At 38.0% G+C, this 25,745-nt stretch overlaps 3 protein-coding genes across 5 annotated transcripts; 1 reads left to right on the forward strand and 2 right to left on the reverse strand.

The window, feature by feature from the left end:
* Positions 1-2,358: 2,358 nt before the first annotated feature.
* On the reverse strand, positions 2,359-4,362 carry LOC131937379 (putative G-protein coupled receptor 19). The gene is made up of 2 exons (XM_059294764.1): positions 4,215-4,362; positions 2,359-3,489 (listed from the first exon to the last, which is right to left on the reverse strand). Exons 1-2 carry the CDS (start codon positions 4,219-4,221, stop codon positions 2,381-2,383), a joined length of 1,116 nt encoding a protein of 371 aa, XP_059150747.1. The 5' UTR covers positions 4,222-4,362; the 3' UTR covers positions 2,359-2,380.
* A 3,026-nt stretch (positions 4,363-7,388) lies between these two features.
* LOC131937328 (serine/arginine-rich splicing factor 7) lies at positions 7,389-13,839 on the forward strand. 2 transcript variants are annotated; one of them, XM_059294628.1, is made up of 6 exons: positions 7,389-7,521; positions 9,329-9,542; positions 10,119-10,331; positions 11,471-11,536; positions 11,729-11,758; positions 13,293-13,839. In XM_059294628.1, exons 2-6 carry the CDS (start codon positions 9,334-9,336, stop codon positions 13,336-13,338), a joined length of 564 nt encoding a protein of 187 aa, XP_059150611.1. In that variant the 5' UTR covers positions 7,389-7,521; positions 9,329-9,333; the 3' UTR covers positions 13,339-13,839. The 2 variants fall into 2 exon arrangements, with proteins under 2 accessions (XP_059150611.1, XP_059150610.1); XM_059294627.1 differs by having other exon boundaries at positions 7,389-7,506.
* Positions 13,840-14,000: 161 nt separating this feature from the next.
* Positions 14,001-25,705, reverse strand: LOC131937326 (uncharacterized). Of its 2 annotated transcripts, XM_059294622.1 has the most exons (11): positions 25,517-25,705; positions 25,019-25,303; positions 22,750-22,964; positions 22,373-22,546; positions 21,744-21,860; positions 19,413-19,583; positions 18,938-19,208; positions 18,133-18,330; positions 15,661-15,802; positions 15,351-15,482; positions 14,001-14,575 (listed from the first exon to the last, which is right to left on the reverse strand). In XM_059294622.1, exons 2-11 carry the CDS (start codon positions 25,242-25,244, stop codon positions 14,533-14,535), a joined length of 1,689 nt encoding a protein of 562 aa, XP_059150605.1. In that variant the 5' UTR covers positions 25,245-25,303; positions 25,517-25,705; the 3' UTR covers positions 14,001-14,532. The 2 variants fall into 2 exon arrangements, with proteins under 2 accessions (XP_059150605.1, XP_059150604.1); XM_059294621.1 differs by having other exon boundaries at positions 25,019-25,705.
* Positions 25,706-25,745: the final 40 nt, after the last annotated feature.

Here is a 25,745-nt window from a genome sequence, read left to right on the forward strand (position 1 = left end):
AACTTACTTCGTCATACTAGTACTAGCAGGGTGTCCGCTACAGAAGGATGACCCAAGTCCTATAAGAGTGGGGTAACTTACTTCGTCATACTAGTACTAGCAGGGTGTCCGCTACAGATGGATGACCCAAGTCCTATAAGAGTGGGGTAACTTACTTCGTCATACTAGTATTAGCAGGGTGTCCGCTACAGAAGGATGACCCAAGTCCTATAAGAGTGGGGTAACTTACTTCGTCATAATAGTATTAGCAGGGTGTCCGCTACAGAAGGGGGCTTAACCTTTATCTAAGGTCTGCGGTCATTTTTAGGAGAGTAGCGCCTTTTCGTACTCAACATTTAAACAAGCTTCGACGGGGTATAGAAAAAAAAAGACGCTTACGAGTTTGCGACATTGTACCGTAGAATCTTGGCCATTGAAGCGTGTTTACTGTGGTACAAACGTTGAAGGTTGACACCGGATTTAAGTGGACAAGATGACCCATAAGGTTCATTGATAATTGCCCGTGTACTCCTTGTTGTACACATATGTTCATCACAGGTTTCAGACAAGAGGAAGGAAACAGCAACACACCCGCATACAAGATAGGTGTTTTACAAGGGAGTGGTCTAGCGGTAGAGAGCTGGACTGCTAACCCGTAAGTCTCGAGTTCGAATCCGGGTTTAAGTCAGTAGACCGTCCCTGAGTCCACTCAACTCTGATGGGTACCTAACTCACGTTAGGGAAAGTAAAGGCGGCTGGAACTCTACTTCATAGACAGAAAGGGAAACTTACTTACCAAGCCTTTCTAACTAGGTAAGTTATAGATCTATCTTTTCTGACCCCACCCCGGAGTACGTCCAGCGCCCCCGGGACGAAATGAAAAATATATATAGACAACTACCGTACCCGTCGCGCGCGTTGCTGCGATCTCAAAAAAAAAATATTCAAGGACACTCTATATGATAACATTCACTTGTTACAAATGATGTATTAAAGTGTGACTTTTATGAAAACGAAACATTTTATGAGGGTTACCAAGCGCATATTTGTCATGTGTGACCTAGTTTTCTAAAACTGAGTTAAATATAAACAATGCCGCCGCTACAGTGGATCTTAGATTTTGGAGTGAGGTTGTGTCCACACTATCACCCAGACGCCCCTGGGCGTGCGAAATAACGCCTTTAGTGTAAGTTGATCACCCACCGTAATTGATGATTGTTTTAAAACATATGACCTAGATGAATGTACTCATCACACACATGAAACGCCGAGCTGATACTGACACCTCAAAGGTTACACTTGAGAAGTTCCGTCAACAGGAGGTGTACAGATGCTCAGTGGAGTGACATTGTGACGGGGGGGGGGGGTCAACTCGGCGCCGAGAAGTATGCGACCAGACATTTCAAAAGTTGCTGTTTACATAACTTACAGAGGAAAATACAGTTGTTCACAGTCCCAAGTTCGTAGTTTCTGTAAGGTGAGCATATATTTGGTGGAACGTCAAAAAGTCGCTACTATAAAAAAAATCCCCCCAAATGCGAACACCTCTGCTAAGAGTATTTAAATGAGCGGACGGTGTGACTAGGCTAACCCGTACAACGGTCTGACAGCGTTAACCAACTATTTAACAGCGTTAACCAACTATTTAACAGCGTTAACCAACTATTTAACAGCGTTAACCAACGGTCTGACAGCGTTAACCAACGTTCTGACAGCGTTAACCAAATGTCTGACCAGCGTTAGCCCTACACATATTACGCAAAAACTTGGCTCAACATTCATTTAATATTTACCAAACAGAAGGTTGATCAATAATAAACCAGAATGTCAGAGCATGTTTGTTGTGTCGCTATCTAGTGGAATACTTGCAATATCCGCTTGTATTGATTCATTTGGCGCGACCCCTCCTAGCAAGCGTTAACGCTCAGGTCTATGGCCCCCACATAATTCTTCATTGCAAGCGTTGAAGCTTTAGTCTATGACCCCCCCCCCTCCCCCGTAATTTCTCCTAGAAAGCGTTGAGGCCCTGGTCTATGACCCCCCACGTAATTTCTCCTAGAAGGCGTTGAGGCCCTGGTCTATGACCCCCCCCCCCCCACGTAATTTCTTCTAGAAAGCGTTGAGGCCCTGGTCTATGACCCCCACGTAATTTCTTCTAGAAAGCGTTGAGGCCCTGGTCTATGACCCCCCCCCCACGTAATTTCTTCTAGAAAGCGTTGAGGCCCTGGTCTATGACCCCCACGTAATTTCTTCTAGAAAGCGTTGAGGCCCTGGTCTATGACCCCCCCCCCCCCCCCACGTAATTTCTTCTAGAAAGCGTTGAGGCCCTGGTCTATGACCCCCACGTAATTTCTTCTAGAAAGCGTTGAGGCCCTGGTCTATGACCCCCATGTAATTTCTTCTAGAAAGCGTTGAGGCCCTGGTCTATGACCCCCACGTAATTTCTCCTAGACAGCGTTGAGGCGCTGGTCACGGCGTAGACGTTGAGGCGGTGACAGCGCATGCTCGACATACACAGCACTTCCTTACAGCCTCGCAGGAAGTTGCTGTTCTGACAAGCGTACATGGCGGGCTTGAGGGCGGAGGAGAGAAGAATGGACCAGAAGGCGGCGAGAAAAACCTCAGGGCTGATGACGTGGGTGGGGCTGCTGGAGTAGGCTGCGTGGGCTGCGTAGTAGGGCAGCTGCAAGAGAAGGGTGGCGCCACTCAGTGTCCACATCCGTCTGACCATCTTGACCTTTGCCCGAGGGACAGGGATGTTGGGGCGTCCGGGGCCACGCAGTGATCTGATGTGCCAGAATATTCGACCATAGCCGACACAGAGAACGGCCAGTGGGATGGCGTAATGGCTGGCGAGACACACGCCGGCGTACAGCAGGCCAAACCAGCGACGGCCTGGAACATAGGCTGGGCAGACGACTCGAGGGGACGTGACGCCGGCAGATTCAAGGTCGAAGAAGTAGAGCGCCAGACACGAGGTGAGCAGAGCAAGGAGCCAGGCCGCCTGGATCATTCTGTGAGCGGTGCCTCGCGTCACCTTGAAGCTGAGGGGGTGAAGGACGGTGTAGAAGCGGTCTATGCAGACGGCCACCAGGACCCACGCCGTGCTACACGTGGCAGAGAACTGGACGAAGCGGACCAGGCGACACACCACGTGACCCATGCTCCACTCCTGCAAGATGAGCTGCACCCAGACACACGGCGCGGCCAGGGTGACAAACATGACGTCACTGAGAGCGATGCTGGTGACGAAATAGTTGGTGGTGGACTGCACGCGCCGGCTGCGGCGTATGACGAGAAGGACCAGCGTGTTGCCCACCAGCGCCGCTGTCCACACCGGCACAAAGACCACGGACAGGACGATGATGAGCCCTACTTGGGCCGGCCTGATGGAGCCATCTGCTGCCTGCTCTGTCGTCATTGTTGACGTCATTCCAGTCAATGACGTGAAGCCCACCTGGAAGAGCGTCAAGTTCTGGCAGTCTGAAGGTGGCAGCATCGAGTCCACGTCTGAAATACAAGTCTCAACTCATTCATTGGCTCTCATTTAACAGCTTTCTCATCAATTTGACGAGAAACCAATTTGTAATAAAATAGTAGATGCTAATAGTTCCGGCAGCACGACTCCCCCCCCCCCCCCCCCCCACACCCTCGAACGAAATAGAATGTATACAGAAAATAGAAAAGATTGGTTAAGTCTTTCATAAAATAAAGACACTGAGCATTAAATTAGCAGTCTAACTCCACTAGTATAGGTACATGTATAGTGGCGGAACTAGGGAAAAACGCCCCCCCCCCTGCAAAAAGTACTACTACTACAGTACTACTTACTACTAGTAATGAAATCGTAAAAAAAAAATTGATTTTACTTTTACACGACGCGTGAACATGTGTGTGTCTGCGTATGTGTGTGCGTGATTGTGTGTGTCAGTATGTGTAGGCCTATGTTTCTACATGTGTGTGTGTCGGCATGTGTGTCTGTATGTGTTTGTGTCTGCATTAGTGTGTGTGTGTGTCAGCATGAGGATGTATATGCATGTGTGTGTGTGTCTGTATATATTTGTGTCGGCATGCGGGTGTGTCAGCATGTGTGTGTGTGTGTGTAACGTGTGTACCGTTTCTCTAGATGAGGAGAGACGGATGACAGTGCTGGCCTATAGCACGTCATGTCTGAAGCACAGGTCACTAGTGTGTATCTTGGGCTGCTCGGACTAAACTCATAACAAACCTCTTACCTTCCATGGCTCATTTCTTTATCGCTCTCGGTCTAATCGCAGTGTACCATAGAAAAGATTCTCAGACCAATCTAAAGAAAGCACACATTCTGGGCCCGTGACGTCAAAAGATCCTGGCATCAGAGCGTGCTGGCCACATGCACACAAGACGCGGCCATTTTGTCCCTGTCTGATCAGACTCAACGATCGTCTGGTCTTGTCTCCATACCCCACGGACAGACGACGCTCTCTGTTTACTTGGCGTTGCCATAGAAACAGTTTGCTTCTATAGATTTTGTGTTCTTCATTTTTCCCCCAATCGTTCATTGCACAATTTGAAATGTAGTGTGTAATTCCAATGAAATACAATTTAATACACCGTTATAAACAAAACAAGGCCTATTACTGCTTTTATGACTTTCAAACCTCGGAATATTCCTCCATTCTACCATTTCTTCGTGCCCAGTCGCGTCAACTTCTAGATCTAGATTCCCTTTCCTCAACTACCACCAAGAAGGGGTATAAATACAAAAACACAATGACCTGTTTGACCTCTTACCAAGGTTCCATGACAAATGATCTCAGGACAAAATATCTCAGGACAAATGATCTCAGGACAAATGATCTCAGGACAAATGATCTCAAGGACAAATGATCTCACGGACAAAAGAAACCAGGATAAAATATATCAGGACAAATGATATCATGGACAAATGATCTCAGACAAAATATCTCACAGCAACATTTGGCACCACAAGATCCTAAACAGAGTTTCAAAGTACAACTCTACTACACTATCTTGCATTTGGGTATACAGTTTTTGAAAATTAGAACAACATAATATTCTATTTGTCTATAGTTATGACAAATACAATATCAACGAAATGACACCTGCGGATTTACTTACTGACTGCAAACATTAAGAAACGTCGTTAATGCATAACGCTAATAAACATATTGATGCTGATGATCTTTGCAATGAGCTTCAAGTAATTGATCAAGGCCCCCAAAGCCTATGTCCCCATCATATATGCTTGATTAAATGAGTTTCAGTGGTTTGTCTTATGGTGGATAAACTTTGCAATGCAATAGGTTAAATGGTTTAATTTAAAATTTAGTCTACTTTATATATATATATATATATATATATATATATATATATATATATATATATATATATATATATATATATATATATATATGGGGGCCCGAAAATAAATTTTTGTGTGTGTGTGTGTGTGTGTGTGGGGGGGGGGTTAATAAGTTTTGCCTAGGGTGCTAAATAACCTGATGCCGTACGCTGGACACGGTGGCACACGACACTCGATGATTAAACCGAGCCAGGTGCCGTACGCTGCGCCCCTGCCGTATTGTAACCGGGGGCTCCCAATCAGAGTTTCTTCCAGATGGATTTTTATATAGTAAACATACACTTTTAATAGTGTCCGTCCCCCCCCCCCCCCCCCCCCGAAAAAATGTTGACCGCCCCCCCCCCCCCCCGAAAATTTCAAGTGCCCCCCGGAGAAAAAAGTCTGGAAGAAACACTGCTCCCAAGAGCGCCCCTGTACGTCCATGACATCTGGGCGGTCACTGAAGTGTCTTCCACCTCACTATTACGGAGAGTAATTAACTTATAACAAGGCTTTCATACATCACGCCCTGTGGTGTGCTGGGCGGTAGTGTAGGCGTGCCCCAGCTAATACGATACAAAAAGTAGAGCGTATGCATTGTTTACATTTAAATAACTCAGTGTCCTAGTGTCTAAGAATATAGGATTGGTAACGCAATGATGAAACCCTATTAAAATATTTCCGGCTTTTCTTTGGAGACCGCGGCAACGTGCGGAAACGGGTACGCTAGTCTATATATAAAAAAATCAAAGTACACCTGTTTGTCTGGTGAAGTTGTTATGAATACTCCTGGCTTGGTTTCTACGTTTAAAAAAAAAAAAAACAAATTTTGAAGGGGCGACTTTCGGGGGGGAGGGGGCGGTAGACTTTCTTCGGGGGGGGGGGCGGACACTGTTAAAAGTATATATTTTCTATATAAATTATATAAATTTCATTTCGTTCGGGGGGGGGGGGGGGCGGTAAAAAAAATTTCGGGGGGGCAAAGCCCCCCCCCCCCCCCCCGAAGAGATTCCTGGAAGAAACTCTATTGTCCGAAAGACTAAAAATGTTTCATAGAATTTCTACAGCCAGCTTACCTTTAGAGGACCGATACCAAATGTTCACCTAAAATTCTAGTCTAGTTCGTCGATTGCATCCCAATGCCAGTTGCGTACGCAGGGGGGGGGGGGGGGCTCTCCCTACTACCATTTTAAAAGACAACAGCAGAAGTCGCATTGTTTTTCAGTTAAATTCATTTTTATGTTTTTATGTGAAAAGCATATTTCATTTTGTTTTTTTTTAACACAGTGATATGGATGCGCGGCTCATTTTGCGCACCACACTAAAAAAAATACCAATGCTTTCAATTTGAAACTAATCATATTTGATTTATCCTTTTAAAATGGTTCGGTGAATGCGCAAATAAAGCTAGTGGGGTTCAATACCTCCGGTGTTTCTTTCAGACTTTTTTCTTCAGGGGGGGGGGGGGACACTCGAAAATTGGGGGGGGGGGGGACTAAATTTTTACGGGGGCGAACACTGGTAAAAGTATATAGATTCTATTTTCTATATATGCCTGATAGTAACACTGAATACCCCAAAAAGGTTAAGAACCACTGATCTACTCGAAAATTTCGGGGGGGGGGGGGGACTAAATTTTACGGGGGGGGGGGGGGCGAACACTGGTAAAAGTATATAGATTCTATTTTCTATATATGCCTGATAGTAACACTGAATACCCCAAAAAGGTTAAGAACCACTGATCTACTAAAAATAGTACGAATATAGCCGGGCCATTGGTTTATGGTTGAAGGAAGGGTAGGCTATGCTAAGCTAGGCTATTCATACAAAAACCGTTAGTGAAAAAAATGCCTAATTGGCTTTGTTTTATTTGCAACTCATTTTTAAATAATTGAATTATGATATTGCCATTATTATACAGCATGAAGGCGTATATTTATCCTTCATGTAGGCCTTTCTTCGTTATTAAAGTGTATTTTTCTTATTTTGTGTAAATAGTTGGCCTAAATTTATTTTTTCTAAAACAAAACAATAAAAAAAAAAAAAAACCCTACACCCTGGCCAATGTCGGCTACGCCATCTTGAAATTTTTAACTAGATTCAGACGTGAGGATTTAAGTATCACGCCTTCTCTACTCTTAGAGACATTAAGGGATCACAATTGGATTAGTCAACATCAACGCGTAAATCCTTTAAATGTATTTCGTTAGTGATTATAAATAATTATTCTTGGCGATATGCAGTAGAATCTAGATCTAGATCTAGACCTTTTTAAGATCTAGGATCTAGTTTAGATCTAGATCTAGATCTAGCCTAGAATTCTAAACGGACGCGAGCGAGAAAGTAGATCTCTAGTCATTCTAGTCTAATAATAAATGAGTAATAATATAATTAATATTCGAGAGGCCCAGGCATTAATTAATTTAAAAATCATGCACGGCGTAGATTCTAGTTACAATTAGATCTAGAATATAAGACGGTAATCTATCGTTTTAGGTAGGACGTAAAATCGTCGGTAATCTATCGTTTTGGGTACGTAAAATCGCCCGCGACGTAATGTGAAAAACAGGTGACTCCTTACATTTTAATAATTATTTCACATTTTGAGGAGGATTTATGTTTTAAAAATACAAAAATGTTTCCTTGTTTCATTTATCTAGATCTACCTGTTTTTAAACAATTGAATTAAAACTTTTCAGTAATAAATGAACACCAGCGATGTTTCCAACAGATGCAACCATGCTCATTTACTATAGCAGCCATCTTGTTAAAGTTTTATTTTTATAGACTTATAGCGCGAGATTCAGGCGGAAGTCACTCTATTTTACAAATGGCTGCTGTTTATATAGCAAATCTTGCTTGCAGACACTGCTGTTTAAAGTTAATTTCTGGCCTATATTGATATATTTAGCCATTGATTTAGGTTTATTATTCATTTATCTATAATAATTGACACAAACATATGACAATATACTTCTATTACAGCCTTGACAATGAGGTAACGTTTTCGTACATTAATAGCCGCGGGCGATTTTACGTACCCAAAACGATAGATTACCAAATCGTCCTCTGCTAGTAATGTGAAAAACAGGTGACTCCTTAAATTATAATAATTTCACATTTTAAGGAGGATTAATGTTTTGAAAAATACGAAAATGTTTCCTTGTTTTATTTATGTACATGTCTTTAAACAATTGAATTAAAACTTTTCAGTATTAAATGAAGATTAGCGATGTCTCCAAAGGATGCAACCATGCTCATTTACTATAGCAGCCATCTTGTTTATTTTTTTTTTTATTGTAAACTTATAGCAAAAGATTCAGGGGAAGCCACTCTAACTTCCAGATGGCCGCTTTTTATATAGAAAATCCTGCTCGCAAACTCTGCTGTTTAAAGATAATTTCTTGCCTATATACTACTATATTGATATATTTAGCCATTGATTTAGGTTTATAATTCATTTATCTACAATATTTAAGCCCTAATACAAATATATCACAATATGAATATAGGTCTACTTATATTAAATCCTTGACAATAAGGTAACTTTTTCGTACATTACTAGCCGCGGGCGATTTTACGTACCTAAAACGATAGATTACCAATAAGACTAATATGATTATAAAATCCTGTCTGTCTGGTTTTTTTCCGACTTAACTAAAGATTGGATGTATTTTTTGGATGTAGTAGACTCTGGGCCCCTACTCCTTATTTTTTCTTGTTCAAAACTTTTCTTTCAGCATTTAGGGCACTCAATTACTACAATTAGGATTAAATCATTAATTAATAGGGCCTACTAGAAAATAGTTTGAATTTCAAATAAACAGGTACAAAATATTTTCAGTAGGGCCTAAAACATGAAAATAATTATGGTATTTGAATGAAATCTAAAATTGATTTCAATTAGGTCTACTAGATCTAGTACATTTTTAAAAAAAACTTGTTTGATAAAGTAAATCACATGGGTTTTAGTTTTATTAGGTCCTAGGCAAATTTATTTTTCAGCTGTCATGTCACGGTACAGTAGAGCCCCTAACGACTGCAAAGTGTATATTGGTGATTTACCCAAGGATGCATCAGAAAAGGAAATAGAGAGAGCTTTTAGCTACTTTGGGCGCTTAAGAAATGTTTGGGTGGCAAGGAACCCTCCTGGATTTGCTTTTGTTGAATTTGAAGATTACAGAGATGCTGAAGATTCAGTGAAAGAATTAGATGGAACGTAAGTTCAGTTTCATATTTATTTAATTTATTTAATTCACAATGCCTGTTAGTGGCAACCATTGTAACTCATTTTTAGCCCACTCATTTGCAATGAGCTCATTCAAACTTTACAAATACATTCTTTTCCCTTGACAATACAAGAATTTCTAATTTTTAACCTAATTAGACTAGTCATAAAATTTAATTAGAAAATTATAGCATGATTTAGTACTAGTGATTGTTTGATCAGCTTGCTACTATAGCTGTTTGGTTTCTTGCCCGATAGTCTACCACTGAAGGGGCAGTTGTCTTTTAGTGATCACAAGACTGATCATTAGGCTAAGTACAAATTTCTAAAAAATAGGGAAAAAACAAGCATTTGTCCCTAAATTAAATCTCTAACATATTATAGCATTTTATTTAAGAAAGAAAGTTTGTGAAATAATTATAAAAAAATTAGTGCAGTTTCAAAGCTTATTATAAACCTTTTTAAAAAAAAAATTGCTATATTAAGAATTTTAAGGCCACTGCTTATCTTTCAGCGACAATAATGCAGTTATTTAAACATTAATAGTTACCCTTAATTTATTTATAGAAACATTTGTGGAAGTAGATGCAGAGTGGAACTGTCAACTGGTAAGGTTCGTCCAAAACCTTGGTTAAGAGGTGGTAGAGGGCCACCCAGGAGCAGACGTGCATTTAATCCTGATGATAGGTGTTATGAATGTGGGGAAAGGGGTCACTATGCGTATGACTGTTCCCGAAACCGCCGTGGAGGAGGTGGTAGCTCTTCAAGGCGTAAATCGAGGTTGGTTGTTTTGTCAATGTTCTCGTACTCATATTTATTGTATATATTTAATTCTTAGTAAAATGTTTTGATAGCAATTATACATCATTTTTAAATATTCCATCACCTATAACATTGAAAAAGTTTTTAAACAAGTTAACTATTATTATTGCGAGGGGTTAATTGTTTTGGAGTGTTGGAGTGATGACAGGCTCATTAATCGTGTTTGTTTTTGCTCCAACTGTCACTCATTTTGTGTACCTGCTTTGCAGAATAAAACTAAGATCAGCATTTCATCCCAGTTAGAGCAACCGCCACTAAGAATTAACCCAGTCATCAATCTTCACCTACTACTTGTTGAACAATCACCACCAACAACCATGTTAAGATTCGCGACCAAAATGCACTTGGCATCACGGTTTGATTGTCAGCTTACTCACCCCGGCAGGCAGCGCAGCCTTCATTGCGGCGGTGAAGATCTAAGATCAGGCACTTCCTTCGCATGATCTTAGAATTGAATCATCCCCCGTCACACTAAGATCGATTGATCGACCTACTTCTGCTAAGATATTAATCTACCCTTGTGAATGATTCATCACAATGATATTGGGTCATCTCAGCATCTTTTGAGTAGGTGAAATATGAGCACGGTAAAACAGGTTCAATGGGCAAAACCTCATTTGTCTTTCATGAGAAGTTTTTCTATTTTTTTTTTCCACAAAAGTAAGGCAAATTTTACTGGTGCTCTCTGGTTGAAGGTATCTAGGAATGGTTGTGGTGTTTTAATCCTTAAAAACAACTAAAGGGAGTCATTTTAGAGTTAGTGTAATGCATGCTTTTTTGTAATTGCATCTTTTCTTGCCAAAACAGAACTAGCCTGTTATAATATGATAGTTCAGCTTCCTGGATTCATTAGTCAGTCATTGACTTGACATACTTTCATACTTGATTCTTGTATAACATCATTCTTTTTTCAGATTGTTGCATTGTTTTTTTTTATTTGAATTTTTTAACTTGGATTATATTTTTTCAAGAATAATTTAAAATACTATTTGTTTTTGACCACTTTTTACTGCTGTTTTTTAATTAGTCCCTCAACCTCATGTTGGCTGGTATATCTAAAAAATTCTTTCTGTTAATACTAGCCCTTTTTTCTACAGATCATATTCTAGGAGTTACTCACGTAGTAGAAGTCGTGGTCGCCGAGATAGCCGTTCTAAAAGCAGGTGTGTTTTACTTTAAAAAGTATATTAGCAGGGATTTTTTTATTAATACCCACATTTGATTAGGTTAAAATAAAGTTTTTTTTACAAGTAATCTCCATAATGGGGGACTACTTTTGTTGTTTGAAAATCTTATAATGAATGAAATCACAACTTGAGTTTTTTTGTTATTTGTTTCTCTTTATTTGTATCTAGGGCTTCGAGGTCTGACGCTTCAAGATCAAGGTAAGTTTTTTAATTGTTTTGTTTCTCTTGTCATAAATGATCATAATTCCAATGTAGTTGTGTGTTCTATTTATACATCGCCCTTTATTCTTCAGTTATGTTTGAAAATAAAAACCAAATGTAAATGACCTTTATGGGATCAGCACATTCCACATGTTCCTATTGAAATAGAGTATTACAATACAGGTCAAACGGACAATCAAATATGTGCATTCCTTTTCTAATGGGGGATTGCGCTAGGTCTGACAGTGCTAGATTAAGATAAAATGTAGGTCAAGATTCGGAATTTTGGTGGATTTCTGAATTTTTCAGAACGCACGTTTTTCTAGTCCGAATTTTCCAAATTAAAACTTAGATCTCCCGGGCCTGTTTTTTTTTTTTGCAGTGTATCTCGAATGCGCAGTAGTCTGTCTGTAGCCTAATTTATCTACCATTATCAAGATGATAAATTTTAGTTACAAGTAATAATTTCAAAGACTTTAAATAAATATCAATACCCTTTCGCATTTCTGCTGATATAGTCTAGCTGATTTCATTTTCCATTACATGACTAGAACTTTACAATTAATCTAGGCTCTTTACAGTTAAAGACTTAAATTTTTACCATGCCCTTCTTTAAAATATAACTTCAATTATAAGGCTTAATTAAAAATTGAAAACGAGTACATTACAGTTTAAATTAATTTAATGTTAAAATAAAATTGCCACTTTTGTTACATTGTAAAATTTAATTTTTTTAAAAAGATGTTTATATGGTAAAAATTAAATTGTAGTTAAACAAGACTTACAATGCAAGTGAACTCTACTTCACTTGCCCCATAGACCGTCAGGTTTGAAAGGGAAACTTTACTTTTACAATGCTATTTTAGAGTAATTTTAAGATAAAATTTCCTGACCGGGAATTTCTATGATTAGTTGGTGAATTTTTTTTATCCCCCAAATATCGCAAGACCATAGCCTAATGTAGTCTCAGCTGTTCTCTAGTTTAAAGTTAAGGCGTGCAGAAGTAGTCTCTGGGTATTGGAGGAAACTATAGTCACAGATCATAGCTACAATTTCCATTTTGTTTTGTATTTCGTTGTATTTCATTGTAAAGGTGACATGGGAGGGGGGGGAGTGAGTGAGGGTGCCCTGCCCCTCAGAGTGGCCTGATAGAATCTGTAAATGTGACTTTCGTCAGGTTTGATCTTAGGTGCAAGGTTTAGGGGTATGACTATGACTTAATTTAGTTTCAATGTGCAGTAACTATGTGTAGATCAAGCTTAAATCTGATTAAAATGCAGATACTGGATAAAAATCTGCTTTCATTGACAATTTTCATTTTCGGTTAAATTAAAAGTTGGGGTGGTGATTTTGGTTTTGATTTCAGAAAAAGACACTATCAAGCTAGCGCACATTGTATCTCTCCCTCAACGGGCCATTTATCTCGTATAACTTAATATGAAGCAAATGTCGTGAAAAATGATAGTCAGATTTTATTTTTATCAGTCTGCGATTATGTTTCCTAGTCTATCATTCTATGTTTTCTTTTCAGATCACCTCAAGCAAAATCACGTTCACCATCTCATCATTCCAACTGAGTTATTTCTGGCTTTTGGGCAGGGGAATTTTTTAAAAATAATTTCTTATGGGTGGTTTCATGGCAATGCTGATGATGAAATGTTTATCAGTTAGAAGAGATAAACATGGCCATCAATCGTAATAGTTGTAGTGTACTTGATGATCCAGGTTCCAAATTAACATTTTATATGAGGTTTTATTTAGTTTTAAGTAAGTCACTAACTTAAGGCAGACTGCTTGCCACTAAATATGCTGTAAAGATCTTGTATAAAGTTGTGTATTTTTAAACTTAAGTTAGGTTCTAATTTATAGCATGTAAAGTTTTATGGGATGGTCTATGCGGCAGCTTTTTATGATCTGTCAGATTTTGTACATTCTGTTATTGCTACCTTCTGTATTTCACTTTTCTTCTTTGAATAAGACAATGCCTGTTGGTATCCAATACATAATATTGTCAGTTAATTTTTTGTCAACAATTTACTGTCATTTTCATTAGAATCACAATAAAATTTCCATTTTTATTCTTGTATTCCCATTTATGATTGCATATTTTAATACTAGATTGCCACTTCTGATTGACCTATTTATCAAAGCTTAGCTTTGAGCAGGTTTCTACAATGTTTATCAAGTGGGTGACATTTGGTTAAGCTTCAGACAGGAAGGATGAACACAAACTTGTATAATATTTCAATTTTATTCATTTCAATCACTTATTGCACTGGATAAAGTATAACAATATAAACTAAATTTATATACAATAAAACAATAACTAAAACTGAGCTCATAGATCAATGTTTTGCATCAACTAAAAATGGTGCCCTACCAGCCATTTAAGTTCCACTAATCTGAGCAGAGAATAGATTTTCAGACTTAAAGCAGCAAAGCTTTTAACAATAATAATTGGATGAAAAAACTTGCAACAGAGAATAAGATCTAATTCAGAAACTCTTGACTAATAAATACTCTTCAAATTAAGTGCCTGAACATCTATTTTAGGATGAAAGATTGCATGTTTCTAATAGGTTGGGTAGGTGTTTATAAGTGGACATGGGTATTAAAACTGTGTATATAGACAACTGCCATTGATGAAAGCACTTGTAGGGGTTGGACTACACAAGACAGCTTGCTGGGACTATCTCCTGCTGCTTTGTAGTGAAGGTTGGAATGGATTGTTATGAAACACCTGGTGATATCTAGTTGCTGGCTCCAAGCTTTCAGCTACACATGGACATGTTAGCTGTACATCTGTTTCTGGAACTGTGGGGATATTAAAAGTTTAGACAAGTTAGGATCTGTGTTAATTGATACGCTTTGCTAATTGCTTTTTTTTGTGTGTTACACTAGAAGGAAAAAAAAAAGCTGTACATCTGATTTTGGGAATGTGAGAGAATTTTAAAAATTTTCTACCAATAGCACAGAATTCTGTAAATCTACAGTTAATGCTAATTAAAATTTTACATGACATAAATAACTAATAATACCATATTAATTATACCATGTTTAACATTTGATAAAATTTTAAACCAAAATAAGTTCAGCTTGCTCATTTAATATAACACACTAAAATCGTTTCTTTTGTGTATAAAGAGGCATTTTACAGGTTAAAAAATAAATGTAGAAAATAAAATCTGACAGTGAAAATTGCAGATTTTTTACAATAAGTGTTATGAGGTTTTGACATACATGTCAAGTTTAAAAGAAATGTTAGTGATAGAAGTGGTTGAAATTTAACATTGGCTCTTGTCAACAAAAAGAACTGGGATTAAGGTTCAATCAGATTGAGTAAAAATACATACACTAATGAACATACAACACGACATAATCATCATGTTTTTATAACATTTCATATGATTTTTAAAACTATTTGCCCACCACTTTGAGAAAACTGTCCATATGGGGACAAAGCTTTTAGGATTTAAGACTATTTTTAACATAATACAAAACTATAATTGTAAGTCTCATTTTTACTTTTCTATCAATTCATTTTAACTTGAGTAATAAAGAGAAAAGATTGAGAGGTAAATAGACTTACGAGTGGCTAATTGAAGATCTTAATGATGATAAAAGATATCTGACAAGCTTCCTTTTTTTACCCAGAGGCAAAAGAGCAAATTTGGTAAAACATGCAATATTGTCCCAGACTCTCATCAGCCAAATATGAAAACTGTAATAGAAAAATCATGAATTTTATACCATTAGTTTTAGAATATACAAGCCCCGCAACTTTAGATACATCATAAATGCTGGTTGTAATTTATATGAACCCTGAACATATATGATGGAGAAGAATGGAAGTAGTCATACAATAAAAAGCAGCTGATATACGTGGTCAGACAACTTACTCCATAGAAAGATCTGTCAAGCGTATAGTGCCGGAGTACATCTTTTCAGCACACCACCATAATGTTTGGATGAGTTTGTTCCAGTGGGTTGCAGCACTCTTGTTTTTCTGCTCCCTGTAGTCTTCTATTGCTTTAGCAAATTCTGAAAGAAATGCAGGTTCTGTTTTAAAGATCTATGAGCATTCATGACTGATACAGAATGTTTCACCCCCAGTGCACAGGTAAGCGGGGAATTATAGCTGGGTACCTTTTTTTGTCTGCATTAGCCTCCAGGGTGAAGGAGCAATGAAGGAAACTGTTCAGATACTTAAAATGTTCTTACACTACACTCAAACAATTTTTAAATGCTCTGCCACATCAGGGTTTGTCATATATTTATACATTTAGAACCTTTTTTTCCAACACATTATAGTTTATACTTATATTTTAAAAACAGGCATTGCAGAAAAGAATAAATAAGAATATCAATCCTGAGAATTGAAAAGGCATACATACATACTTGAAATAGAATTAATAAAGGCATACATACATACTTGAAATAGAATTAATAAAGGCATACATACATACTTGAAATAGAATTAATGAAGGCATACATACATTCTTGAAATAGAATTAATAAAGGCATACATACATACTTGAAATAGAATTAATAAAGGCATACATACATACTTGAAATAGAATTAATAAAGGCATACATACATACTTGAAATAGAATTAATAAAGGCATACATACATACTTGAAATAGAGTTAATAAAGGCATACATACATACTTGAAATAGAATTAATGATGGCATACATACATACATTCTTGAAATAGAATTAATGATGGCATACATACATACATTCTTGAAATAGAATTAATGATGGCATACATATATACATACTTGAAATAGAATTAATGAAGGCATACATACATTCTTGAAATAGAATTAGTGAAGGCATACATACATTCTTGAAATAGAATTAATAAAGGCATACATACATACTTGAAATAGAATTAATAAAGGCATACATACATACTTGAAATAGAATTAATAAAGGCATACATACATACTTGAAATAGAATTAATGATGGCATACATACATACATTCTTGAAATAGAATTAATGAAGGCATACATACATACTTGAAATAGAATTAATGATGGCATACATACATACATTCTTGAAATAGAATTAATGATGGCATACATACATACATTCTTGAAATAGAATTAATGATGGCATACATATATACATACTTGAAATAGAATTAATGAAGGCATACATACATTCTTGAAATAGAATTAGTGAAGGCATACATACATTCTTGAAATAGAATTAATAAAGGCATACATACATACTTGAAATAGAATTAATAAAGGCATACATACATACTTGAAATAGAATTAATAAAGGCATACATACATACTTGAAATAGAATTAATGATGGCATACATACATACATTCTTGAAATAGAATTAATGAAGGCATACATACATTCTTGAAATAGAATTAGTGAAGGCATACATACATACATACTTGAAATAGAATTAATGATGGCATACATACATACATACTTGAAATAGAGTTAATAAATTGTAACCAAGTTGAGAGAGATGGGGAGGGGTAGACCTAAAGGATGTTGACCTAATGACTGCCCCTGTGTGTTGACTTAATGACTGCCCCTGTGTGTTGACCTAATGACTGCCCCTGTGTGTTGACCTAATGACTGCACCTTTGTGTTGACCTAATGACTGCCCCTGTGTGTTGACCTAATGACTGTCTCTGTGTGTTGACCTAATGACTGTCTCTGTGTGTTGACCTAATGACTGCCCCTGTGTGTTGACCTAATGACTGCCCCTGTGTGTTGACCTAATGACTGCCCCTGTGTGTTGACCTAATGACTGCCCCTGTGTGTTGACCTAATGACTGCACCTTTGTGTTGACCTAATGACTGCACCTTTGTGTTGACCTAATGACTGCCCCTGTGTGTTGACCTAATGACTGTCTCTGTGTGTTGACCTAATGACTGCCCCTGTGTGTTGACCTAATGACTGCCCCTTTGTGTTGACCTAATGACTGCCCCTGTGTGTTGACCTAATGACTGCCCCTGTGTGTTGACCTAATGACTGCCCCTGTGTGTTGACCTAATGACTGCACCTTTGTGTTGACCTAATGACTGCCCCTTTGTGTTGACCTAATGACTGCCCCTGTGTGTTGACCTAATGACTGCCCCTGTGTGTTGACCTAATGACTGCCCCTGTGTGTTGACCTAATGACTGCCCCTGTGTGTTGACCTAATGACTGCCCCTGTGTGTTGACCTAATGACTGCCCCTGTGTGTTGACCTAATGACTGCCCCTGTGTGTTGACCTAATGACTGCCCCTGTGTGTTGACCTAATGACTGCCACTGTGTGTTGACCTAATGACTGCCCCTGTGTGTTGACCTAATGACTGCCCCTGTGTGTTGACCTAATGACTGCCACTCACCATTTCTCACATCCAGAGGTAAGATAGAGTTGAGAGCTTTACGTCGCTGTAGGTGGCACTGTGCACAAGACAGACTAGTCCTGATCCTTGGGTCAGCGGCTAGGCAGAGTCGGCAGCGACAGTGGGCGTGTCCAATGTTGCAGGGTGAGGAGGAGATGGTAGCTCGGGTCATCAAGTGCTTTCTACAGCTCAACAAATCTGTCAACATTTACATCGGGTCATCAAGTGCTTTCTACAGCTCAACAAATCTGTCAACATTTACATCGGGTCATCAAGTGCTTTCTACAGCTCAACAAATCTGTCAACATTTACATCGGGTCATCAAGTGCTTTCTACAGCTCAACAAATCTGTCAACATTTGCATGTCTTTTTATTTAAGCAACTAGTTTTAGAGGGTCATCAAGTGCTTTCTACAGCTCAACAAATCTGTCAACATTTACATCGGGTCATCAAGTGCTTTCTACAGCTCAACAAATCTGTCAACATTTACATCGGGTCATCAAGTGCTTTCTACAGCTCAACAAATCTGTCAACATTTGCAGCTTTTTATTTAAGCAACTAGTTTTTCAGATCACATGGAACAAACTCTTTCAGTCTTGGAGTTGTACATTTAAATTTTGTACAATTTAAGTTTCTTGAACAAATAAAATATTGAACTTAATGTGAGCTAAACCTAATGTGGAACATTTGAGCTAAACATAAAGTGGAACATCTGAGCTTTGTAGAATTAATTATAAAACCACCAATACACTAATATTATTAGTGATTAGTACTAATGAGACTGAAGTTCTTTAGTCATAATTACCTTTCTTGTGTAGAAAGCGTAGACATTCATTATAGCCCTCCTCACACAACCTGAGCAACATTTCTGGGTTCATTGGGTTCAACGCATGATTGAGGCGAAAAATATTGTCTTCACTAGCATGCATGCTTGTCTGACCTATGTCAATGTTAAGGTCAAGGGCTGTAAGGTCACGAGGACAAATGTCAGATTCCCCAGCAAATGGACAGATGGTGATGGTGTTGTTGTCAAAACAAGGAATGTTGTCTGAAAATCCACCATCAAGGACTGTATACTAACAGGAAGAAAAAACATTTTTGTAACTTTATACAGTAAGGTTCATGTTTTAATATCAAGCAGTTAGGTTCATGTTTTAACATCAAGCACCAGAACTTACCCTATTTGAGAGCATCTCTAGCACCAGAACTTACCCTATTTGAGAGCATCTCTAGCACCAGAACTTACCCTATTTGAGACCATCTCTAGCACCAGAACTTACCCTATTTGAGACCATCTCTAGCACCAGCGCCTCCATGAAGCCGTCCATGCCACTCAGGCTGTCAGGTAAAATGGTGTCGAGGATGTGGGAAGCAACAGGTAAACTTCTCACCACCTGGCTGGTTTTCTGCACACCTTTGAAGCACAGCTTGACCAGTTTGTTCAGGTAACTCTAAACACAAGAAAACAAATCTTAACATTTGTTTGTTCAGGTAACTCTAAACACAAGAAAACAAATCTTAACATTTGTTTGTTCAGGTAACTCTAAACACAAGAAAACAAATCTTAAACATTTGTTTGTTCAGGTAACTCTAAACACAAGAAAACAAATCTTAAACATTTTTCTTGGCAACAATATCACAATTCATAATAACAAGCAGAGTCTAGTTTAGAGAATGGGTTCCGAAACTATGGGTAGACTAAACCCTCGCAATGAAAAAAAAAACATAAATATAAACAAAGAAGAGTTGCTACTTTGTGAAGATATCATGGAGAAAATAAATACGTTTTTTTGAAACTGTATGATTAACATGGGAAAACGGCCGTGGGGTTTGTATGGATGGTGCGCCATTTATGTTTAGGTCAAAATCGGGCTTTCAGAAAAAGGTAAAAGATTTAGCTCCCTAATGATGGGGAATCCACTGCATGATTCACAGTGAAGCCCTCACCAGCAAGACTCTTCCGATTCCATTGCTAATAAAAGTCATAAATAATATTAAATCTGGACCCGTCTGTTTAAAGGACTGTGCAAAAACATGAATAAAGATCACGAGGTTCTGCTTTCAACAGCACAGTACGTTGGCAGTCAAAATTACATGTTGCGAATCGTATTTTTGAATTGAAAGATGAAATCAAGTTGTTCTTTGAGTGCAAGGGAAACAAGACCTTTTGATATACGTTAACGACAAAGAAACAGTTGGAGAGTGTATCATTCCTAGCTGATATATTTGAACATCAACATAAGCTTAACCTGGGACTTCTGGGAAAATGAACAAATCATCTCTTTTTAATGATAATCTCGGGGCATTTTTATCAAAGCTGCAAAACTGGGGAAGAAAAATAAATGTAGGAAATATTGCCATAATTGAGGAACTCTGCAGTGTAGTAGATGAATCTGATTGTGAGAAAAAAAAAATTTGAAAGAGAAGATTTCTGGGCATCTTGAATCTCTTGACAATGAACTGTGGCATTATTTCCCTGAGCTGAAAGAAGAAGAATCTGCATTGACATGTAACCCATTCTCTGCTTCCCCTGATGTTGCCAGCATTCCTGATGAATTACAAGATGAATTCTTAAATTTGTGGAATGATTCTGCTTCAAGTTAAATGAAAAACCGATCACACAATTTTGGTGCAATATGCATTATTCATACCCAAACGTGACATTGATTGCTTTTAGAGTTTTAGTTCCTTTTGTGTTTATATCTTTGCAAGAATAGATTTTCAACACTTCTCCAATTGAAAACAAAACAAAGAAATAAATTAAATGCTGAGAATGACATGAGGTTGGCGTTAACAAAAACCGCAAATGCGAATTTTGAGACAAGTTAATAGGATGCAATTTTATTTATCGTAGTAAAACAGTTATCAAGGTTAATTCATATTGAAAGTATAATAAAAAATCTTATTTTAATGCCTATTAATTTCCTTACTAATTTTGACATTTTAATTCTATGGGGGTTGTCACTCACTTTTTATAAAGAGGGTTGCCACACAAAAAAATTTGGAAACCACTGGTCTAGAGAATGGATGTTGTATGATAAGAAGCAGAGAGTAAGGTCTAGAGAATGATATCAGGGTTGCACCATTTACACTGTGCTGGCGTGATGCATACATAATTTTTTCTTGAATTATAGGGTAACATTTTAAAAATTGAACCTCTGTGTATTCTTGAAACACTTCCTATTAGCCAGGTACCCAGCTAAACCCCATTAGCCAGGTACCCAGCTAAACCCCACTAGCCAGGTACCCTGCTAAACCCCACTAGCCAGGTACCCGGCTAAACCCCACTAGCCAGGTACCCGGCTAAACCCCACTAGCCAGGTACCCTGCTAAACCCCATTAGCCAGGTACCCAGCTAAACCCCATTAGCCAGGTACCCTGCTAAACACCATTAGCCAGGTACCCGGCTAAACCCCACTAGCCAGGTACCCTGCTAAACCCCATTAGCCAGGTACCCTGCTAAACCCCACTAGCCAGGTACCCGGCTAAACCCCACTAGCCAGGTACCCTGCTAAACCCCATTAGCCAGGTACCCGGCTAAACCTCATTAGTCAGGTACCCCGATAAACCTTAAAGAAAGATAAAATAGCTTTTTACTTTGATGAACTTACCCCTGAATCTTTGGAGTATTTTGATATGGAAGTTTTGTTGATGTGTGTTGTGGCTTGCGTGTCATCCCAATCATATCCATACACATCCCATATACTGTGTGAGCTGGCACGTTTGCGCTACAACACAATGAATTGTACATCAAGGGGGATAACTAGCACATTTCAACCATCAAAGATGGTTTCAAAACAGTGTGACTTATTAGAAACATAAACTAAGATGCAAATTGAGTCAAGATGTGTCAGACACTCACCCTAGTTTAAAGTCAAGTTGTGTCAGACACTCACCCTAGTTTAAAGTCAAGATGTGTCAGACACTCACCCTAGTTTAAAGTCAAGTTGTGTCAGACACTCACCCTAGTTTAAAGTCAAGATGTGTCAGACACTCACCCTAAAGTCAAGATGTGTCAGACACTCACCCTAAAGTCAAGATGTGTCAGACACTCACCCTAAAGTCAAGATGTGTCAGACACTCACCCTAGTTTAAAGTCAAGTTGTGTCAGACACTCACCCTAGTTTAAAGTCAAGATGTGTCAGACACTCACCCTAAAGTCAAGATGTGTCAGACACTCACCCTAAAGTCAAGATGTGTCAGACACTCACCCTAAAGTCAAGACGTGTCAGACACTCACCCTAGTTTCCCCACCTGACCAACAGTCTCCATCTCCATCACATGACTCCTCCCCCTCCCATCCAGCAGCACAGGGCAGGAGAAGTCCATTAGCAATATCAACAAAATCTTCTCCCTCCAGGGCAGGGGGGATCCAGCCAATAAACCCAGGCACAAATGAACTGGCAATCAGGCACTGGCAAAAGGTAAACGGCATGTATAATAAACTCGGTAGTCAACAACCTTGACCTAATTGTGCAATTTTTATCTACATCTGCTACATTGTAATTATATGTGGATGTGATAAAATTTAAATATATCTGGATGTCATACATTATAAATAAAGTCTTCAGCTGGCATAGATTTTTAAATATTTCCCATATAGATGTGAAATCTCACCTGAATCAAGTGATCTTTAGAATGGAAGTCTGTGACTAGAGCACACTGCAGCCCCCTGAGAATAGTCACTGAGACGTACAGACGTTTAGACAGGCGCTTGTGGGCATCGTCAGGCAGGTACTGGTTCAACAAGTCTCGCAACATCTGGGCCAGGTCCATGTGCTCCTTGTTACGTACCGTCTTGGCCACTTCCAACATCAGCCGTGTCATTTCACCTGCAAGCAAAATTTTTATCATTCAGTTTACACATACTCTTTCATTACCTTAAATGTAACAAACAAAATTTGTTATCATTCAGTTTACACATACTCTTTCATTACCTTAAATGTAACAAACAAAATTTGTTATCATTCAGTTTACACATACTCTTTCATTACCTTAAATGTAACAAACAAAAATAATTAAATGTATATACATCTGATACAAAATACACACAATCAAGTTGTTATGGTCCTATATGTCTATATAACACTGCACAGTATTGGAGCCATAAGTATTCTCCTAATGGAAGCTTTATGATTACAAATTTTTGTGATGATTGACTAATGCAGGGGTCTCCAAACTACGGCCCGCGGGCCGGATGCGGCCCGCGAGGACCTCTCATCCGGCCCGCGGAGATCTTTTTGTCTACGGAAAAAACTTTTGTTGGTGCTGCCTGAGGAACTTTGTCCAGAAAAATCAAAGACATGCCTGGAAGAAACTGGCCCCCGAACTGAAATTTGTTAGTTAATGCGGCCCTTGGACTGAAAAGTTTGGAGACCCCTGGACTAATGGATAAGAATAGAAAGTCAATCTAACAAAATTAAACTACTGTGTTAATAATTATTCTTAAATAATGTTCAATTAATTTGTAATCTAATCGTTAAAGTAGATAATTCATTATTCTATGTACACATGACAGTAAAAATTGGTCTTTAAAATATTAGTCAAGTCTTAATTTTCTATAAGTAGTTGGTCAACCTAACAATCATACAATTTTCTGTAAGTAGTATAGTAGGTCAACCTTACAATTTTCTGTAAATAGCAGGTCGACCTTACAATCACACAATGTTCTGTAAGCAGTAGGTTGACCTTACAATTATGCAATTTTCTGTAAGTAGTAGATCAACCTCACAATCATACAATTTTCTGTAAGTAGTAGGTCTACTTTACAATCAAACAATTTTCTGTAAGCAGCACTGTCTACCTTACATTACAATCATACACTTTTCTTTTTCCACTGTTAGCTTCATGTTTCCTCAATTTTACAATTCTAAACCGTAAACTTCAACTATCCAAAAGTCCTACAGATCTGTTCCAATTCTAAACCAACTATCATACAAGACTGTAACTTCCTAGAATCTAAATGCAAAATGCATTTTGCACAATAATAATAATAATATTTATATCTAGATCTACCTGTTACTACCTATACACAATACTCCTATACCATACCTATAATAGCCTAGGCCTTGGACCGCCTTGGTATATTTTTAATCAGATTCTATTTATTTTTAGGCACAATCTTATTTAGATGCTTTTAAGTTTAAATAATAAAATGCACACTCAATTTGATAGATCTAGATTTAAATATTAAATATCAATTAGATCTAGGATCTAGATTCTAAAATCTAGATATCTAATAACTAATATTATAGGCCTAATAAAATAATAATGAATCATCTATGCTAGCGGAATTATTTCTCTCTGTAGTTGCCCCTTGATTTAAGTCTTAAAGACGTAGTTAGATGTATGTATGTAGTAGTATGTGGCTATGTGAATGTGGGATTATGTGCACGATCCTTTATTACATTTTCAGGCCTGTTGCTTGGTAGTTCAATTCTTTAACAGTGATATAGACCTAGATCTACTAATAATAGTTTTCTGTAGCCTAAGTAAGGTGTACTTCGAATAGTTACTTTCAGCAACAAATAGATAAGAGTGTTATCATAAAAAAAGATTAGGCCTACGTTGAAATGTTGACCTAGGTTACTAGATCTAGGTCAATTTTTAACGTCTGACCGATATCCCACCAATAATGTCCCGAGTTTGAGTCGACACCTATTTTTCGACCAATGAACGGTCGGGCTCATGTAAAAGTAAATAAGTTAGCCTAACAATAACATCGGGCCTTACAAGGCATAAACTAATCATGAATGATAAAGTTAAATGTTATTGATAATATTGTTGACTTATAAAAAACCGAATTCTTATTTTGAATAAACTTCTAAAACATGAACGATAATTCATTGTAGATTTTCTAAAAGCTACGCAAACGGACAACACTTACCAAAATCTATATCACACAACAATGTTGTTGCCACAAGGGCCCCGGCACTTGCGCCGGCAAACTTTATTTCTTTTCTGCTTAACACATCAGTATGGTCGCGTAAACAAGCTGCAACGCCAACGTGGTAAACTCCCAGAAATCCACAACCAGAGAATGAGAAACTCGGCACCACATTATTAGTTGGAGAATCCAGAGAGTCAAATGAGTCTGCCTTTCCGTTTTCCATGAGCTAGAATCTAGTAGAGCTAGATCTACCACCCACCGCTTGACAAAATCTAACTAGATCTAGATACAAGACTTAAGTTAAATCTACCTAGAAATCTAGACTAGATCCTAGTATTGATTTACAAGCTTACATAATTAAAATTAGGTCTAGATCTATATTATATAATATAATAGATCAATCTATAGTGACAGTCTATCTCTATTATACTCTCGTCTGTAGATTTCTAGATCTAGATTCTACAAGTCAACAGTCGGACTAAAAACTAAACTCACAAGTCGCCAACAGTCTCTAGATTCTATATCTAGAATCTTGAATGTACAACACAGTATTCTTGGGCGTATGATAAGAGGAAATCTAAATCTAGATTTTATATCTATACTAGGATCTAATAGAAGATGCTGTTCGACTATCCTTTTCCTATTCGATTAATCTAAAGTCAGGAGATATTATTGGCGTACGCTATTAAAAAACAATCACATGATTCAATGTTGTTAGTTTTCT

This window comes from Physella acuta, unplaced genomic scaffold (genome assembly GCF_028476545.2).
Source record: "Physella acuta isolate Inbredline_101_S28 unplaced genomic scaffold, ASM2847654v3 ptg000208l, whole genome shotgun sequence".
Classification (NCBI taxonomy): Eukaryota; Metazoa; Mollusca; class Gastropoda; family Physidae; genus Physella; species Physella acuta.